This window comes from Ptychodera flava, chromosome 14 (genome assembly GCF_041260155.1).
Source record: "Ptychodera flava strain L36383 chromosome 14, AS_Pfla_20210202, whole genome shotgun sequence".
NCBI lineage: Eukaryota > Metazoa > Hemichordata > Enteropneusta > Ptychoderidae > Ptychodera > Ptychodera flava.
This window is the reverse complement of record NC_091941.1, coordinates 8,530,584-8,551,697: the sequence shown is the minus strand read 5'-3', so window position 1 is coordinate 8,551,697 and position 21,114 is coordinate 8,530,584. Positions and strand designations below refer to the sequence as shown.

General features: G+C 35.9%; 1 protein-coding gene across 12 annotated transcripts in view; it reads left to right on the top strand.

Annotated features, from left to right (window-relative positions):
* The window catches only part of LOC139149212 (uncharacterized protein KIAA2012 homolog), a 53,427-nt gene that overhangs the window by 14,381 nt on the left and 17,932 nt on the right, over nucleotides 1–21,114 (top strand). For 4 of the 12 annotated variants that reach the window (XM_070720798.1, XM_070720792.1, XM_070720796.1 and 1 more), the window contains exons 1-11: nucleotides 1,149–1,288; nucleotides 1,936–2,065; nucleotides 8,359–8,451; nucleotides 10,378–10,548; nucleotides 13,828–14,048; nucleotides 14,342–14,464; nucleotides 14,595–14,748; nucleotides 15,837–15,896; nucleotides 18,323–18,367; nucleotides 19,319–19,606; nucleotides 21,090–21,107. In XM_070720798.1, coding sequence (XP_070576899.1) covers nucleotides 1,972–2,065; nucleotides 8,359–8,451; nucleotides 10,378–10,548; nucleotides 13,828–14,048; nucleotides 14,342–14,464; nucleotides 14,595–14,748; nucleotides 15,837–15,896; nucleotides 18,323–18,367; nucleotides 19,319–19,606; nucleotides 21,090–21,107 — 1,267 coding nt within the window. In that variant the 5' untranslated portion in view covers nucleotides 1,149–1,288; nucleotides 1,936–1,971. Of the gene's footprint in view, nucleotides 1–622; nucleotides 758–1,148; nucleotides 1,289–1,935; nucleotides 2,066–8,358; nucleotides 8,452–10,377; nucleotides 10,549–13,827; nucleotides 14,049–14,341; nucleotides 14,465–14,594; nucleotides 14,749–15,836; nucleotides 15,897–16,696; nucleotides 16,733–18,322; nucleotides 18,368–19,318; nucleotides 19,607–21,089; nucleotides 21,108–21,114 lie in introns of those variants that run through there. The other 8 variants (XM_070720788.1, XM_070720790.1, XM_070720789.1 and 5 more) reach the window with 8 other exon arrangements.

Sequence of the window (21,114 nt, the reverse complement as noted above, 5' to 3'; positions counted from 1 at the left end):
TCACTTTTATCTTCAGTGTGTCAGCTGTTTTTAGAAAGGGACATACATTCACAAGACTTGTGTTTCTGTCATTCCTCATGCAATTCAGTGCAGATACTGGACAGAGGAAAATCTATTCCATAAATGTACACATGGTTTGCCGGTGCAGTGAATCTTTTCTTCATAACAACACTGAGATAGTCACCAGCCAGTTGACATATTGCATCCCATCAAAAGTTGTGATTCATTTGTGCAAAATTCTTGAAAAGCAAAGGTCAAAGTTCACCTTCCTAGGAATGTCATAGCGAAGCATTAGAACTGAAATGTGGGAAGAGCACTTTTGTCAGGGTAGACAAGAATGCGAAATCAGAATGGATACTATGCTATAATCATCTTGTGACAGAAAAAAACAACTGCCCATGATGAACAGTATGTCATGTTTGACAGCAGAGTACATTTGTGTACATTGTGTATAAAATCATTAAGGTTTCTTGCTTATCACAATATAATAATAATGTCAAATACCAGTATAGGCAGGGTATCTTCACGGATGTGAAATTATGGGATGTATATGGCACTTATGCTGAGAAATTTCTTGCTAACTATGATGACTTCATATAATGACATCTTTGATTTATGGCAGGCTCATCAGAGACTGATCAATGGGGTGCAAACATTGATGAAGATGAAATCTTACAGAAAGATCCATCCCTGAAATCCAGCAAATCATCAACCATGAAGAAATCCTCATCCAAACAAAGTCTGCTCAGCAGCAAAGGTGAGGTTTTATCTGTTTGTCCTCTACAAAGCCGTTAGTTGACACATTTCAAAGTTAAGTACCAGCAAAATAATTTACATATCATCAAAAATGTCTATAATGATTCAAAATTCTGTAACATTAGCTTTCTCCATCCTTCATAATCAGACTGAAATATCTGCCATGGTGTTTGCTCCACTCAAGTCAAATGTTTTTGATGATATGGTTTCATATTGATGATGAAGAAAAAAGGCCAGGTGCATCAAAATTTGATACAGTTAAGCTTGCTGTAGTGTAAAATAACCTTGAGGTAATGTTTTGCTCAGAAAATTTCTCTGAAATAAAGATCATTTGATAGTGTCAAAGGTCCTATGTATTAAAGCAAAATAAATTTTCCATTATTTACCCATACAGCAAGTGGACCTGTATTAGCTGGAGGATCACAGTTGCAGAGCAGCACAGAAAGTCTTGGTGATGCAGTCAGCGTTCATAGCGCCCTCAAAGGTGGAAGTCTGAAAAGTTACAGAAGTAGCATGAAGTCATCTAAGAAAGGTATGTCACACAAACTTTACATCATTTCTGCTTCACTTTTTAGCCATTTCTTTTCCCTTAAAAGAATACTTTCAGTTGCAACCAATTTAATTCTAACATTTCTCAAACAAAAATCTGGGCAATCCAAAGAATATCTTGCATAATTCTGACGGTTGTAATAGAAGTCGGTGCATTGCTCCTATGTAGTAATCTGCAAGTCTTGACTTACTTTTATGGGTAAATAAACAGAAACATACCCTCTAAGATAATGTCAAATTGTAATATGGCTTTGCATGATCCCATTATTGTACAAGCTTCCAAAGTGCTATTGATATCTTGCTGCAAGAAGCATCTGTGTTGATTAGTATGTTCCTGAGATTTCTAAAGAACGAATATCAATAACCATCATAGTAATTTTAGCAAAATGCAAATTACAGTTTGTCTATACCCCTAAATCATAGCAGTCAACATTTGGAAGGACACTGGCAGAACTTCATCAAAACTTGACAACTGCAAAGTTGCGAAACAAATTATTGTCAGCACAGATGGAGTGAGAGGTTCTCTAAAATTTTTTGCTTCTTAATCTATCAAACTAATTAGTAGAACAACTGATCTATTCTACACCGGAAAAGTAACGCCAATTTAACCTGTCACGAATCACTTCCTAGGGACAACAGAGAGTGGTAGCATTGTCTTTGGTCCCGATGGTGAAGCTATCAGCTGTTGGGGGCGCTATTGGCCCTGATCGGGAGTCCCAAGCTTCTTTCAGCGCTGTGACAGATGCAAACAGAGCTACTGGTAAGATTTTCACAGCAAACTATTACAATATACTGGTACATGGTTGTGAACTGATTGTTGAAGCAAAAAGACATTTACTGAGTTCTCATTTGTGCAATGAAGGTCGAAAAAATATCCTTTAGATGTAATTTGACAGCTTTCTAAAAGTGCATAGAAATGGTTATCATGAGCAATTCAGTGTGTCAATATCTTTACTTCAAGAGCTGAAAGTAATGGAAGTACAGGCGTTTATGAATTATCATTTCTTATTCCCTTCATATGTCAGTTCAGTGATCATTTACTAGAAAAATATATCAATGCCTTGGTATATATATATATATATATATATATATATATATATATATATATATATATATATATATATATATATATATATATATATATATATATATATATATATATATATATATATATTGGTATATATATATATATATATATATATTGGTATATATATATATATATATATATATATATATATATATATATATATATATATATATATATATATATATATATATATATATATATATATATATATATATATATATATATATATATATTATGAAAGTTCATTGCAAGTATTGCTGGCAGAGTGCTCGATGGTGCAAATCCAGAGCAAAATAGTGTAGTGTTAACGGGAACTAAGGCAGTTTCAAGGTAGGCGTTGTATTACTGGTCAGTTTCGTGTAGGTAGAACCTACACTCATCAGATACCATAGCCTATTGAACAAGAACGCGGTACTCAACAGAAATTATGCGTTGTACTGGACTGAATATGCAAATGAGCCTGGAGTTGAATGGCAGCGTAAAAAAGAATGGGGAGTGACAGGTGGTGATGATTTGTCTGTCTCATGAATTACAGTCAGGTAACAAAATTCTTGAGGAGAAATTTGTTGGAGTGGCGACATGTGTTAACGAGTTCATTGCGTTTGTTAAGGGTGGCCAATTGGGGTTTGCATATTATAAAGTATTTCTCCAAAGACATAAATTGCATCTGTTGCTGATGGGGCTGTAGGGTTTGGCTTGTTTGAGGATTTTCCATGTGATGTTGTAATGATGTTTTTTTCCTTTAATGTCCATATGTATTTACTGAGTTCTGTGCTATCTTTTTGGCTGGGTTTTTGAAGGATGCTTTGTGGTTGTTAAATCGGGTTTGAAAGTGCCGGCAGTGAGACCTACATATGTCTGATTTGGTTGCTGTCCGGGGATGTGACTGTCGCTTGATAAATGACGGATTCGGATAGGCAGTGTCCAGACATTGGGCATGATGACCGCACTTGGCAGTTGCATGGTCTTTTCGCACTGTTATCTGTTTTATTAGAGATGATTGTTTTGTTGTGGCCCTGGATAGATTGTGCTGTATTGCTCATGGTGCTGTAACTGATTTTAATGGTGTTCCGGTTGAATATCTTGTGGAGGGCGTGGTCCTTGGTGAATTCTTCTTTGATTATTTTCAGGAACTCTTTTCCGACGTTGGTGGCCACGTTTTTGCTGTATGGCGGGTTGTACCAGATTATGTTTCTGTTGCGGTTTCTTTTGCTGGCTTGTGGTTGTGTTGATGGTGGCGAAAACTGGAGTTTGTGCTTATATCCACTATTGTTAATGGCTTGTTGGTAGAGTGGGGCGGCTGCGTTGAAGGACTCCTTATCACAGGAGATTTCTGCGAGGCGTTTGTTGATTGATGCTGGAATGTTTTGAGGATTCTAGGTGGGTGGTTGGATTTGCTGTGGACGTATTGGGGTGCATTGTTCGGTTTGGTGTACGGCATGTATTTTCCGGTGTTCAAGTTCAGGGTGATGTCAAGGAAGTCGACTATTTTCTTGTTTGCCTCGATGGTGATTTTGAGGCCATTGCGGTTGAAGATGGCGCACAGATCTTTTTTAATGAGTTCAACTTGTCTTGGTGTGGCTTTGGTAATGCCGAGGCCATCATCCCTGTAAAGGCCGAAGTATTTGCCATGTTTCTTAGTGATGTGGTGGAGTAGAAAGGCACCAACGAGCTCGCATGTTTCAGCGCCATCATAGCTACCCATGGTAATGTCGAATAGGTTGGTGGATGATTTTTTGCCCCATGTTTCGTCCGCAATGAACAAACACGACTTTTTCGCGTGAAGGATGATTGTTCTTTCGTCGCTGGTTATATTGTCAAAGTTGGACGCGAAATCCAGGGCAGCGTTGAGTAGGTCGGGTGATATGGATGGGTAAAAGTCCACCATCGAATACAATAAACGAGGGAAGTGCCTTGTCATTGATGTTGTTGTACCACTTCAGAACCGATGCGGAGTTCTTCCATTGGTTGACGCCTGTCGCTTCTATAACTTTTTTATTTATTCGATCCAGTAATTGTTTTGCTAATTTTGCCGATTTCAGATTTGGCTGGGTTGATGAGGCGGCACGCAGGGTTGTTTCTGAAGTTGGGTTTATGATCTTTTAGTGTTATAAATGCTTCTCTTTTTGCTGTTGTGTTGATTCTGTCGTCGAGGCTCAACCTTGCGGCAATGTGTGCAGAATCTGTTTCAATCGATGTGTCAGTAATAGTTGCAGAGAGTGCTCGACACGAGAGGAGCGAAAAGATAATATGAAAGGAAAATTAAGATGTCTCAAGACCTCAATACTCCTAATACCAGCGGATAAGACAAACAATTTTTACAAGATGGATGTACCAACATACAACAAGCTTCTTACCAAGAACATCACAAAATCTTACAAGAAAGTTGACCAGGTAACAGTCACATCGATTGAAACAGATTCTGCACACATTGCCGCAAGGTTGAGCCTCGACTACAGCCCCATCAGCAACAGATGCAATATATGTCTTTGGGAGAAATACTTTATAATATGCAAACCCCAATTGGCCACCCTTAACAAACGCAATGAGCTCGTTAACACATGTCGCCACTCCAACAAATTTCTCCTCAAGAATTTTGTTACCTGACTGTTATTCATGAGACAGACAAATCATCACCACCTGTCACTCCCCATTCTTTTTTACACTGCCATTCAACTCCAGGCTCATTTGCATATTCAGTCCAGTATAACGCATAATTTCTGTTGAGTACCGTGTTCTGTTCAATAGGCTATGGTATCTGATGAGTGTAGGTTCTACCTACACGAAACTGACCAGTAATACAACGCCTACCTTGAAACTGCCTTAGTTCCCGTTAACACTACACTATATATATATATATATATATATATATATATATATATATATATATATATATATATATATTAATTATATTATTATTATTATTATTTTTATTATTATTGCATGGATTTGATTCTTATTGAAGCATGATGATATGATGTTGTGGACTGCTACAACATATTCAATACAGATTTAAGCCCTACTAGATCGCCATGCATGCCAAGAGAAATCCTTGCGTATTTGTTAAGGTAGAATGCGCCTTAGGGAGAGATATTCGGATGCTTTAAATTTTTCAATACCTTTCTGGTAACCCTTGTTAGAAGATCATTTTCAAGCTCTTGGAGTGAGAGAAATTTTCGCCATGTTAATTTTTTCAAAAATCAAAAATTTTATTTCCCTGTAGAGTAAACACAGGGATTATCGGCCATTTTGAATTTCAAATATCAGTAAATGTTAGGTAATTTGTTTCTATAGCACCAAACTCTACACAATTACCCCAGAAATTTATTCTTCATTTGGTAAGAGAATGGCTGAAAGTTTCATTGAAGAACTTTGAGCAAAAGTTTAAGTCTTTCACTTTCAAGGCGCATACTACCTTAAAGAATTAAAACTGTAGATGCACCTGCTTGATAAGCTGCTATGGGAAAGTACCAGAAGATGTGAAGTCATATCTAACTTTGCAAAGTACTGCATGTCTGTAATTGTTTGAGATGAAGTCAAACTTGTTTACATGAAAATAAAAATGTATACAGAAATAGTCAAAGACTATAAATATTCTCCCTTTGGAATTTTCAAATACTTCATGTATACATATGTATGTGTGCTATAACATTCTTATTGAAAATTACTGCTAGTTGAAATATTTTCCAAGAAGAAGTTCTGAAAACTTTAAAACTTGGTTAAAATGTTTATAAATTTATAAATGAATGTCCTGTCACAACTTCAAAAGTTAAAAATCAAATTTAAAAGTAAATAATTAAATATAAGAGCTGTAAAATGATAAAGAAGATAGGCAAAAAAGGGTTTGTTTCTCATCCCTGTGTGCATCAACCTTGACTTGTTAAGTCAACCTCTGTTTCACTCCTGTGCAAAAATTTAAAACATGACAGTGTTTGATCACATATCCTTATTGCTCTTCATAGGGGTATTATCATGATCCTGCTGTGTGTTAAAAAATTACTGCTACATATAAATAAATTCCTGATTTGATTTTTCCATGTCAGTAGTCAGATCTCATGAGCTAAAAATCCAAATGTAGAATAAAAAATTGTTTTGCCGCATCATTTTGGTAAGAGAACAAGAATGAGAAACAAACGTATGATTGTTTTTGGCCATAGATAAATATTATCGGATAAATAACTTAATTGTTTCTAAAAAGGAATAATTTTCTTTTTATTTATAATTCCAAAAGAGGAAATGTAATCAGTAAACTTCAACCACCATAAGCATTTTTTTAAGGCAATGGATAGTGTGCCGACGCTGGACCTAAAATATTGTTCTTTTTTCATCCTATATTTGACAAGCTTTGCATGATATGTGAATGCCAGCATGTCAATGGAGCATTTGCTTAATATCACACCTAGCAAAGACGCTTTCACAAAATGCACCTAAATTTGACACCTCAATATGAAATACAAGTGTTTGTCAAATGTGTAACTTATTTCATCACTGCTGCCGATGATGGGAAAAACACAAAAAACAGCAGCGGCCGGTAGTCGCAAAATTGTGCATTTTGCGGAGGAGAGTGAATCCAGTACAGAGGAAGGTGAAAAAGGAGCAGGTAGAATTCACAAACACCTCCTTATTTTAAACGATAAGATTATTGTATTTAGATATTTTTCTCTTTGTAAACATTTTCACACATCATTTAATAATGCCATGCAGTAAGAAATGATATTGCCACTGCATGAGAATGGTCATACCCTTTCAGACAAGCCTCTCTCTTACTTTCTTACTTTACCCCATGGAAATACTCTTAACTAGCCTAGAAATGGTCTGATTCCTTCCCATAGTTATATTCACTGGTGTTTCTTAAAGAAAACACCAGGATACAGTACTCATGGTACTGGGACATGTGCTTGCCACCGCTCTTGTATTGCAATATGTTTACAACACATTGTACTGGTAACATTGACACAAACTAGAGTAGTAGATTTCATTTACACCTCTCCAGCTTAATAAAGTTAGTCATCATTTCATCTTTTCAATCAAAATTGCATGTCTTTTTTCCCAGAGGAATATACTCTACCCTCATTTAATAGAGGATAGATATCTTTTCTGTTTTTCCATCAATTATAATTTTTATACCCTGTTCTTGTCAAACATGGTTTTGCTACCTTGAAAATATACGAGTGTTAAGTTGAGAAGTTGCATGACCTAGTTTACATCGGTGACATACAACATACTCTCTTCTAGGTTCAAAAAGAACCGATAATCCATTTCTATGGTTTCTTCTGTCACAGTATGTAAATACAGCAACAAAAAATCATATTGATTGCCAATGTGTACTCAAACACCCATATAAGTACCTCCCCATCCACTCTATATCAATTGGATATATCCCAACCATTCAAAGAAAACTGGACACACTGGACAAGAGTTCACTCTTAGTACCATACTCTCCATCACAGGAAATGTGTATTCTTGCCAAACCATGTGTAACAACACCTGTTTCCAGCACCTTTATGTGTAATCTCACCTACTTCAAATTCAATTCCAGTGTAAACCACTTATTTTGCCATCAAAATCAGGTCTAATTAACTTAATTTACTTCGTTGGTAGCCGTCTATAAATATCTCGAATTCAAATCCACATGTGGAAACTTTGCACATTAGATGTACAAAATGTACCACTGACACTGTTGTACATTTGGCCAGTTGCTATTTCCTGTAAAACCAAGCGTACACTTACTTTACAACCAACTCTCTACCATGTAATGTGCTCACACTGTTTAAGCACTGGGTGGATTTGCATCATTTAGGAAAGAATTGAAGGTTCACTGTGTATAGCCTTCACAAAACCAAGACGTAAAATCAACCTTGGCAAAGGTTGCAGTACATGAACCAGGGGACAGCTAACTTGAAACCAGTACGACACAAAGCAACAAGGAGTAGCCATGGTGACTTTGTTATCTTTCAAATTCACAGACTATGCAACGTCTGACGATTCAGACGGGGAGAGTTACCCGGCATCCGTGGCAACCAGGAAGTCCAGAGCTACATCTTATCAATCTCAGAAAGGTAAGCACTCCTATCAAGGTTAAATTATTTTCCTACATTCCTCATTGTGTATATGAATTCCAGTCTGTTTTGAAAGTATTGACATTGAAAAGGGGAAAAAAAGGGATTAAGTAATTGAACAATGTTTATTGATAATTTATCCACGTATGTGTCAAAGAGTATGAAAAAAATTTGACAAGAGCGATTGCCTACAACTGAATGCCTGTTTAATTCAATTGCATTTATAATCAAAAGACAGTAGACTACAATTTCGATGAATGATTCATAAACCATCAAAGGGTTAATATTATTGAATTCAGATTAGATCTCAAAACAGTTTGCTATCCTTTCTGTTTTGGTATGGGTCTCCATTTTGTACTTCTGAAACCAAACATCATATGATGTGATGTTTGGTTTCAGATCATATGACTCGAGTTTTAGCATACAGCTTCTGCTGTGTATGATAGTATTGTGTTCATTCCCCCAGGGCTGATGAAATACAGCTCTGTACTGACTGTAAATTCCACTACTTAGTACACAACCTACAGTACTAATGATCAAGATAATTCTATTAAGAAAAGTGTTCAGTGTTTTCTGTGCGGTAAAAAGCTTTTCTGTGGCTGTGCTGTTTAATGGCTTCTGTTGCTATGCAGTAAATTGTGTCGGTCGCTATGCAGTAAAAGCCACCTGTTGCTGCGCTTGGGAAGATGTTGAGATCATGGTAGTGTGTATGTAAATGTTGAACTGAAAGCAATGGTCTTCGAATTAGTGAAAATACTTTAAAATTTTGTTTTGTGTTCAAAAAGCCTTTGATTTTCATTGTTTGAAACAAGTGAAAAGTTAGATTTTCATGCCTTTCCAATGGAAATCCTAGCTGTTCCAAGAACATTTGAAATAATTTTGACACTGGGAACATTCTCATAAAAAATAATGCACAAATGGTTGTTCATGGACGACCATTCATAAATGAATACTTAAAGTTTTTGTTTTTGTGTGTGCACAAAATAAAGAGCCATAGCTGAACTTGACAAGTATCAATACAACAGAAGTGTTTTTGTTGGTCTATCTGTTTATAAAGTTTTTCAAAGTCACGTCTATCAAAATCATCGTCGAAAACAATTTCAAACAAGTGTGTATATCGGCACTTTAGTATATTGATACTTTATGTTGAGGAAATGGAAAAACACAATATTTTCAAGGACAATTTTTACAAAGAGACAGTAGGAGCACAAAAATGAAGCCATTGGAATCTCATGCATCAAAAACTATTATAGTTAAGTCTTTGACTTGTGAACCTTGAAAGTACTAATGACTGACATTATGGTGTAACTCTTGTTTATGTTTCGGTAACTTACTGAACACTAATAGCAGTTTCTTCCAGGTTCTTTCTCCATCAGTGGTGGCAATGACTGGAAAGGGGCCATACTGTGTGGAATTTAATTTAATAACTGTTACAGTGACCCATATACACAAACAATTGACACCATACATGTACTTGCCTGAGACCCCATTCCTGTGCAATGTATCTGTTTTATTTCATTTCCCTTCTCAGCACTACCCTATGAGTATGAGATGCATCGGCCATTGAATCTTAAATTTAGAGGGTTTAATTTTTTTATGTGCAAGTTTTACCAATTTATTGGTATGGCATATTACAGAATGCCAATAACAATGTAATTGATATACATGTACAATAATATTATAGAATGGGTCGGCATATGCATAAACTATCGGCAGCCGTTCCCTGTCATTAAATTTTGAGGAAGTGGTCTGACATAGTCACTACAAGTTACTCAGCTGCCCGATGCTTGCCTGTCATATCTATCAAAAAATACAATGTTATCACAACAAACAGCAACTAATGACTAAATTTCTCCTCAAGGGCGTCGCCAGGGAGTTGGCAACTCAGAAGAACTAACTCTCAAACACTTTGTATTTTGTCAAAAGAAATTGATCTCAAAGCAGGGGACATAGATGCAACTGTGTCATTCTCCAACTGGAGTTACAAAATGCACGGCAGCCAGGATGATGGCGGCGATGATGACGCTGATGATGAGGCTGATGAAGGTCAGCTTGCTTTGACTCAGAGTCTGCATGCTGGAGATTTTGAGGATGCAGGTATTTTATACAGAGTGGAGAATTAACAAACCACTAAACAAGCTGTGTCAGGCTGTGTTGACCAGTGTGTGTTGTAACTCTGCATGTGAGTCATTGCCACATCACGCTAAAAGACCATAATACTAACAAATGATGTGTTGTTTTCATCAGTTTTTGTGTTTGCATTTTTCCAAACTACATCTGCACTGCTGAAAAAAAGATTCATTTCATGACACAGTATTTTTTTTCATTGTTGTTTTCTTAGAAGCTTTTCAGTCAACTCAAAATTCTAACATATCTTACAAGTGACATATCCTGTGGCAACGTCACAGGGTTAATTTTTTTTATCGCTATTATATAGTGCATAATTATGGGAGGCAATCAATCTATATAACCCTTCATATTGTTAATACCAACCTGGATCAAATAAGTAACATACTTTAGCAAATCCTGGTGTCACTACAAAATTGTTTTTGACTGATCAATAGTAAAACCTAACACTTCAATATCTTCTAACCCTTTGCCATTTCTTGCGTTATTTTGTGACATATGTTTTACCTTTTATGGGTATCTTCTGATTGTTTGTTAAACCATTGATTGATAAAGTTCATGTAACTTTGACTAAACAGATACATGACAAATCTAATCGATGAATGTCAAAGAAGATGACTGACACGAAGATTCATAATAACATTGCACATCATATTTTCCTGTTCAAGGAATATTATAAATGTAACTGCACACATGGATTTACACTGTTACAGAAATTACTTCATGTACATGTTATCCTATATTGCATACGTGTATGTTTAATGCTTGTGTTATGTTTTTGTTGTTGCACGATCATATTGCATTTTGTTTGTCTGCTCTGTTGCAAAACAGTTTGATGTTCTTGTCTCTCGCTTTCTTGTTCTTTAGAATCATGCAATGCACAGGTGTATCTGGTGCACATATATCTGTTGTACTTCGAACTGAACAAATGCAAAATACACCATCATCAAATATTAATTGTTTTCAACACAGCTCGTAATTGATCATTTCTAAATTTGTTTCACGTTACGTACAAAGGTAGTTTGTAGTTTGGTTCAGCACTGACGAGACCGTAAACTTACACATACCACACCCTTTATGTAGAGAAATCAACATGATAACTAGCAAGCAGTATCAGTCAGCTTTTCCTTGATAAAGTAGTTCTGATCTTTAGGCTTAAAAGTAGTACTCATTGAATGTCAAACTACATCTATATCCTAGATTTCATAGTATTTGTCTCCATTTCTCACAAATGTAGCTTCATTTTCAGCAGGAAAGACTATGGCTGCATTCTTCTCATCATCGAATCATCACCATTATCATATCAACTCACTATCAATTCATGCCCTATTCTAGGAGCTTCTGTCCATTGCCTACTCGACGCCAGATATTCATGACACAATTCACTGCACTAAGTCTACTTTCTCAGTCAAAAAATGATCAACAATCTCTCAGAGATTATCCGGACCATGATATTTTTTCTCTAACTCAAATGTTCAAGTCAGAGATGTCACTTTACAGATGTACTTGATGCATGTAGGCCATGCAAAAAGTGATGACCATGCTGCTGTCAGCTGACCAATTGTCTTGTCTGTTCACAAAACAAAAGACACCCTTGAACCTTATCCACATTTCGATAAAGGAAGTTCGGAGTTCCAGTATAGCAGGCTAGACTGAGAAAGTAGATCATAGTGCAATGCATTATGGCAATTGCCACTTGACTGCAGACTGCCATGTTGGCTCTGACCAGTTGTAAATGTACTTCTGTAATATCCATTTCATATATTCATCTATTGGTTTGAAGAAAATTCAAAAAGGCTTGTGACACATTGAATTAGTATTATCAATGATGCTTATTTGAGGCTGATACTCAGATGCATAGTGGTGTCATGGATTATATGGGAGTATATTTAGAACTGGTTTGCCAGAGACAGCCTCATATCCATGTATCCATAATTACATCAAACTGCAAGTGTTTACTCTCCATGTACAAGTCATGTTCAGTACTAATGTTCAGTTTATTATCATTTCATGTGTGTTGAAGGTACATCACATAACCATAGTGTAATGTTCATCTTCCCACAAAAGCACTCTGACATACCCACACTCATGTACAAGCTGTCCACTCTAAATTTTGATATTTTAAGTATTGTGAAATCCAAATTCTCGAACAGCCCATGTTTGCCTTGCAATTCAGTTCTCTCACATTGGCTCATAGGATGTGCCCTCACAAATGAATGTTGGTACAGCCCAGCTTGCTCCTTTGGCTTAACTAGGCTAGACTGTTGAGGGCACATGAGTGTACAACAGAGATTCAGTAAAATGTTGTTCAGATTGGGTGTGTGTGACAGAGAACAGAAGCAGCATAGCAAACAAGAGGCTGTTAGAAAGTAGATATGAAACCGTATAGTTTGTATTATCTGTTCAATGTACATGTTGAGCTGTCATTGTATGTCATTTCACTGACAGTTTTGTTCAGTAGCTCCAGTACGTGTACTTTGCTGATCTCATTGTGTGATGATATTCTTTGAAGTGACACATGTAATAAATACTGTGGGAAATATATTAGTTAGTGCCATTCTTGTGTAAAGGGGAAATAAAAGCTGAATAATATTTACTAAAAATGTTTAATATTGGAAGATGGAACAATGATGACATAGGCTATAAAAAAATAGTATCAGTCCATTGGAAAAGATCAGTTGATGACAGCTTAATTTCAGAACAGAAAACTTACCTTTGTTTCTGGTGTTCATGATCTAGTAATCCTACATTTTGATTTTATGCAGGATTACCTTTCAATGAAAAAGTTATTTTAAATGCTTGGCTACAAAAAACAACTATAAATCATGACAATCATTTCAAGAAACAGGAAATCTTTTCAGTATCTTAAAAAGGAATTATTAGTCTGATTTGATAATCTATTTTAAAAGATTAAAAGAAATGAATTCTTTTGTTCATGGAATATAAAAAAAGGAATAATAGGAAATAAATAGTAAACATAGTAAGTTTCAGAGAAATCTCAGCAGGATAAAATAGATATAGAAACAGCTGAATGAGAGAATAGTTGTGTAATTTCAAAAGATTACCTAGTTAATCAAATCTTTAGGGAACAAATTAGGAGGATAAATAGCTTAGACTTTGTTACTATCTCAAAATGACACAAATCCATTGTCTCCAATGAACAAATTGGACCTGTAGATTTGAAACAGGACTTAAAATTGTGACTCATTATAATTTTCTGTTTTTGTTTTGTTTTTTGAAAACAAATAGACGCGATGAGCCACATCTCTGTACCACAGGGTCGTGCTTCACCTAAAGCCGAGTCTCTTAGATCAATGAAATCCATGAAATCGGGTAAATCGGGAATTTCAGCCAAAACAGGGGTTTCCACCAAGTCTCAGATGGAACTTCTTGAAGACCACGCATCAGCTGTGGCAGCAGCTGTACTGGAAAGACCTGTGACGGGAAGAAACCTAGCCAAGGATGCACAGGTATGATATGATGTGAAGAAGTACAACTGTTAATTGGCATGACAAATCCATTGCCACCTGCTGGAAATGCATCATACTAATTGGGAAATCCCACTTGATGTCTACATGGAACAAATACTTTACATTTTTTGTTGTAGAAATGTCTTGGACACTCTGATTTTACTTTATGTATTATTGAAGTCACATATCTCTGTATGATGAAATTTATATCTTGACTTTATCTCACAAAATCAATAGCATTGTTTTAGCTATATGCAAGCAACCGGTAATTGTATGCATCTCTTGTCTCACAGGCTGCAGCTCAGCTTTGGTCCAAAATGCTTGCTGAATTATTCAAACCTGATGAAGAACAACCAAACAGGACAAAATCAGCAGAAGAATGGCATCGCAGGAATTCTCTTGATTCCCTTTGGAGTGTGAGTAAAACAAACAACGAAATTCTTGAATCACTGTGGACTTGAATCTGATTCTTTCTCTCTCTTCATTAAGCCAATCACGCGCCTTCATCCATGTTTCGCTGCTTGACATCTTGGCTTTCTTTTTCAGATGGAATCCAGTTTGCCCGGTGATGATGATGGACCAAGTTGGCCAGGCAAAGCAAAACTGAAGAAACCCAAAATCCCGAGGAAGATCTCCCACAAGAAAAGTAACTCTGCTGAGGCTGCAGTGTCCCTCCTCAGACAAAGACTACGACAAGCAGGTAAGACAGCAGGGATTTTCTTGTCACTGCATCAAATGCATGGCACTGTGATGTTTTCCTTTGGTGTATTAAATAATAGCATGCACATGATAACAATATATTTCAACAGCAAATGCCAACAGTATTGTCAAGTGATACTTGCAGTTGATGCAGTCAGTCTTCATGTTCCTATTTTAACAAAATTCACTTTTCAGTGATGCCCAGGTTACATGTATGGGTAGATCCTTGAACCCAATCAGGATTTTGAAATTCATTTTCATAAACATAAAGCAGATCTACTGTTGTGTCGTCAAAGAATGCTGGCTTTATTCATTAACAGACATACCGGTATAAAACAATGAACCTCACCAAATCTGAGAACACACACAAACGTATCTAGATGGCATTGATGAGTGGACTTCAAGTAAAATCACTGATGAAAAGAGTTGCCTCTTTATCCAAGTTTTATTACCCTTTGTTGGTGATGTACTCGAATGGATCTATTTTAGCTTTTATCTCGTCAAAATGTATTGTAATTGACACTGCCATGGGGTCCAACTGTTTATTACTGTAACTCAACAGGTGTCTCTTCCAACATACCCTCCCCTGCCCCTCAACTTTTCAAACAGATTCTGGCACTGTTTTGATTGTACCTTTCATATCAACATTTTGTATGTTGCTGTTCTCCTTCCATTATCTGGATCCAATACACACCTCATAGGACTCTAGATTCAAAAAAGATGTTGTATTGTCCATATCAAATTTTTCTCAATCCCATTTGTTTACTATATACACTTATTGCTAACCACAGCCAATATGGTATTACAGACCATGATACTGAAACAAAGAACAGTTTTGGAAGGAGTCGCTACCAGAAATATTAAGTCAATTATTGTCATTATAGAGTCAGTGAAAGTCACTGAGTAACTCTTCTGAAAGATATCTTTTTGATCAATGTCTTAACAGAATTACCAAATGTTCAGTGTAATATAAGACAAAGTCTGTTTCGTCCAATTCTGTTATACTTTAATAATAATAGTTATAAAACATAGGAAATGTATATGTCCATATTTTGTCATATTTATTGTTTTCTGTCTTCTGACGTTCAGAACACGTGGAAACTGTAGATGCACAAACCTCTCCTATGTCTCCTTCACAACTTCCTATTTGTATGTATACCGTCTGTATGTCTGCTGCTTTTTCAAATTCATCAATAAATGTTCATTTCTATTTGAAGTTTGTAAAGTGCATACAATGTAAATTGTGTCACGTCTCAAGAAAGCTATGATCAGGAAGGTTCCAAACATATTTTCCATGATGCAAATGTACATGTTTGTCAAGGCACAATCTTGTGTGATTTTCACTGTCTTTGTTTGAAGTCTTCCTGATTTGTAACATGTAAGACAATCTGTCATTTCTTTGTGGCCATAGTAAGGGCAATGTGTAAGGGCATCTTATGTGTGTAGCTACCGTCAAGATCAACTTTTGCTGAATATTTCTGGCATAATAACAGGCTAAGTTGCCAAAATGACTGTTCAAGTGGTTACTAAAGTTAGAGTAAATAATACATGATTCAGTTCTTTCTACACCTAAAACAGCTCTCAAAATGTCGTCGCATCATACAGAGTAGACTAGGTTTGTTCATACCTTTCAAATAAAATGGCAAGTGATTGCATGAAGTAAAAATTCGTAAAATGTCTTGTCTAAATGTTTGTGGATAGAGAGAAAAATGTTAACCAACCAATCATAGAGCTCATTATTTAACAGTGGTGAATCCTTAAAATTTCTGTGCAGTTCCTCAAAAGACATGCAAGGAAAATATGTGAAAGTATATATGTGACAGAGAAAGTTTATCTTTTGGTAGCTACTCATACAGCTATTTGGGAATCCCATGTATATATGTCTTACGTTAAGTTTTATATTTGTTATGGTTGTATTCAATGAGCATTAAATCGCATTTCCATTCTAGACCCACGATTCTTAAGGGCTGTAGATTTCACTAAAGGTAATGGGTCATCTCTGGGCTTACTGTTGACAAGTGGTTTCTTTTACTGATAACACCAGATATTTCCGTGTTTAACAATAACACAGTGTTTCGGGTTTTTATCCATGTGTGGTTTTGACTTTGCATGGCAAAAAGGTTTCTTGCATGAAAGATGGGCTAACATGGTTTGAAGTTTGCTGTGTGCTTACTAATGGTTTCTAACATGAATTATTCATGACTCCAATCAATTATTCATCATATTGCATGAATATGATATGAATTATTACCATCTGATGCTTATAAGAGAATGCATTTAAAATTATATGCAGTGTGGTTTTTTACAAAAATTCTTGCATTTTCACTAAAACACTATCTTTGATTCCTTGACTGCTGAGTAACAAAGACTTTCAACTGCATATTATGTACAAACATTTACAAAACCCTCTCATGATAGGTTTATAAGATTGATTTATCACTTTTATCAACACATCTATTCAAAAGATTCCTATATACTGTTGTGGAATGTCCTAAAAAAAGAAAAGTTGGTGAAAATTGGCAACAAGGGTAAACTTTTGCAAAATAACCCAATAAAAACCTTTGAAAGCAGAGAGTCTGGAAGGAAATAGCAGTCAATATGCAAAGATTTGGTGTGCTGTGGTGTGGTATTGGGTTTACTGCTTTCTGACTTTGCTGCTTCCAATGTGCTGATGACACAAAGGTTTGTCTATGCTTGATATAATAAACACACTGATTTGTGTGACATTCAGCACACAGGAACAATCAAAGTATATCAATCACAACAAGATGACCAGTCTTTTCTTCAATTTGCCAGTAACTTTGTTAAAAACCATTTTGTATTATCCTCCTCTGAAAGTGTAAGTCTGTTATCAGTGTTACAATGATAGAAATCAACTTTTGTGATTTCATTTGAACTTGATCTACAGGAGCACTATGATTGAATCTATAATTTATTTATTTTTATTGACTTGATCCATAGACTAACATCTTGTTGGTGATCTGATTTCTGTGCCTTATCATCTTTGCCAATTACAAATGACTCTAAAAATGACTATCCTACAATCAGCTGTGAACTCAGGTGCCATTGATATCTGCAACATAGCTCCATTGAAGGTTACCCCAGCCAAATATCTACCATACCATGGAGCAATTGACCCATTCAAAATTTCATTTGGTTGAAGTCCACTCCCCCTATCCTGGTATAGAATCACACACTATGTTGTCACAGAATCATGCTGTGAGACAATGACTATTTTATATTGCGCAAGATATTGATAAATTGATGCAAAGAAGTTTGTCATTCAATATACACTAATATGGAAATACAACCATGTTCCAAAGAAACCTTGAAATAAAATGCAACAGGCTTGCTGTCACTACCTACCAGAAATCCCAGTACGTCAGACCACATATGACCAATCAGAGATTCATAAAGGCATTCTAGTTGAACCAATCAGAAAGCCTGATTCATATGGGTCATGGAAAGCAGCAGATATCAATGTTGCCAGAGTTAACCTGAAAGGTTTTATCTCTTAAGATGGTATAAGGTTGTCCTTGACTTTGCTTTCGAACTTGATGTTGCTTCTTCCTCAGCCTCTGATCTCCTTGATGCCGATGAAATTGAGAACGCTATCAGAAGTATGTAACTATGTACATTTTCTGTTGTTTTACATTATTTTTTTATCTCCCTGGTATGATGATTTTTGTCATTTTTGTTCCAAAGTTATTGCAGTTTCCTGAGAATTGCCATTTTACTCATTAAAGAAAAGCTACATTTCATGAATATATTCAAAAGGAATGTCAACAGATATTTGTTGTAATATAAGAAGTATCTATTAACATCTTGTACCACATTCAAATTAAAACCAAACACATTTCTCAAATTAGTTATGAAGTGATAAATACCGAAATAGAAGATGGCATTTTACGTCTATATCTCTTTATTGTCTAATTCTGTCTCTCTCAAAATCAAACTGTTAGCCCAATAACTTACTTGTAAATTGTAAGCATTTTATAATGCTGCAGAATATGTCTGAAACATGTCTGTACTTTTCAACTGCAATGGCTGTGAAGTGATTCTCTGAAATGAACAGGGTTACTACTGCTGTTACGATGGGAGTTGTAACTCACATCTTGCACGTTTGATTTTGTGTTTGAGCCACAGTGTGTAATTTACAGTGTATTATAAGCATGTTTTTTGTGTGTGGAATTCTGTTATGACCTTGATGTTGTATTTTTAAGTCACAGTATTTGTCTTCTTAGTAAGGTCATCAGTGAATAAAGAAGAAATGACAGTTTATATATGCAACAAAAACTAATTTGAAGTATTTTCACAGTTTATCGCACAAATTATCTCAGACGTAGCAGAAACTCCTGTACCACAAAAGTATCTCATATTTTTAGACTACATTCCAAAAAATATCTCTTTTTGAACAGTTAGTGTTGGTCATATATGCACACTGTGTTTCCTTTTTGATGTGTGACATTATGTAGTTTCCTTTTCAAATCATGTTGGAAATGGTGCAGAGAGTCAGTGCGCCCTCTTTGGTGTCAGCATAGCAACTCTAATGAGCATGACTAACTTTTTAGGAGTAGCTGAAGAAAGAGCCAAGTCATCAGAAAAGGCAGGTACAGAAACAGGATCAGAAACAAAAGAAGATGAAGACCAGGAAACATCACAGGATGAAAAGTCCCTGAAGTCTGGGTCTGTGCATTCACTAAAAGAGCAGACCCCAGAGGATGATGGGACTGCGGGCGATGCAATGAGTGCACGCTCACAAAGTCCCAGTGTCAGAAGTGTGAGAAGCGCTCAAAGCACCAGGAGTATAAAGGAAGCTTTGGGTGGGGTCAAACAAGGCCATATTTATCATCCAGCAAGTGAGTCCAAGTTGCCGTGGCAACAGTGTGATGTTGCGTCTTTCGTTAATGCATGGCCTGGATTGCCTGCTGTGTTTATGTCCATCGTGTTCAAAGAAATGTTGCACTTTTTCTGTAAGCATGAATGGCCCATATTTTAAAAATAAACAGATTCCCATTTTCAAGGGCTTTTTAAGGTTGAATCTAAAGTCTCCAGATGTACACTTGACTCACTGGTGTACACCTGGTTCATTATATAATTTTGACACAAGTGCTGTCAATTTTAAATCACAAATGTATGAATCATCAGCATTTGTCAGCAGATTTTCATTGGATTATACACCTAGAATAAACATACATGCATGGCCTGATAAAAAACAAAATGGCAGCGCATCGGGTAATCAATGCTGATTTTAATGTAACTGCCCCACTATCAGACTTCAAGAAACATCATCCTATAATAGACATAGGTGTGTTATTTAAAATTGCAAAAATTGCCACCACCCAAGTTAATATGCAGTTATACATACCATGCAACACAAAATATTGATGATGTCATCACCTGTACAGTCATTATCATTCCCACAATCCACTGTCATAAAGACTTTCACATTTCATTGAAGTTACCAAAATGCACACATTTTGGTTGTACGTCAACCAGTTTTTACATAGTCATGCGCATGAACAATGCATTCCAGCATTTAAACACTTCCAAAATTCAAGGGAAATGTCTTTTGACCGACCTCAATAATTCCGTATTTTTACTTTCTTTGTACTGTTTGACACAACCATTGCAACTACCAACACTGTCATTGAGTCATGTCATATTTGTTTTGTGTGTGTGTTTGTGATATTTGTCGTCACGTTTTCAGACATAAAATGAAAGCACAGTATTCTGGGATGATGGATTTTGAAATACTGCCCATGCAAACTCTCAAATTTTTGATGAATACTGGTTTTGCTTACAGTGGCATAAAAATACATTCTATTTTCACCAAAAGTACCACTCATAAACTTTATCAAATGAATGACTGGGAAAAGTGTAGAACTGTTGTAGATCCTTTCCAAACACTATTACCTCACAGCCACCATTTTCTTCAGACAACAAGTGAAACGAAACCAACACCTTGGTTGAGATCTTGATGTCAAAGGTCACCATCCCAGAATACTCTCCATTGCTATGGTGATTGAATTTCACTTACACTGTCAATAGATCATCTCAAAGATGCTGTTTACAGCCATTGTCATTGTCAATGTCATGAGAGCATAGTTATCACAATCTCAATTTTTTGTGTGAGAATTTTTTTCTTCTGGCAGAGCATCAGAAATTAAACAAGATGTAAAGAAAAAGACATGTCCATATAACAGTTGATAAATTTGTTGCATGTATTTTAACATCTTGTTACTTCAAAGTCTGTTTCTGTTCTTGAACTAATCTCATACTAATTGCTAATTTTGCTTTTAATCTGACTCTGCCATGGTTGCCTTATCTGTTCTTTGACAGGAAAACGAGGTTTCAAAGGTATAAG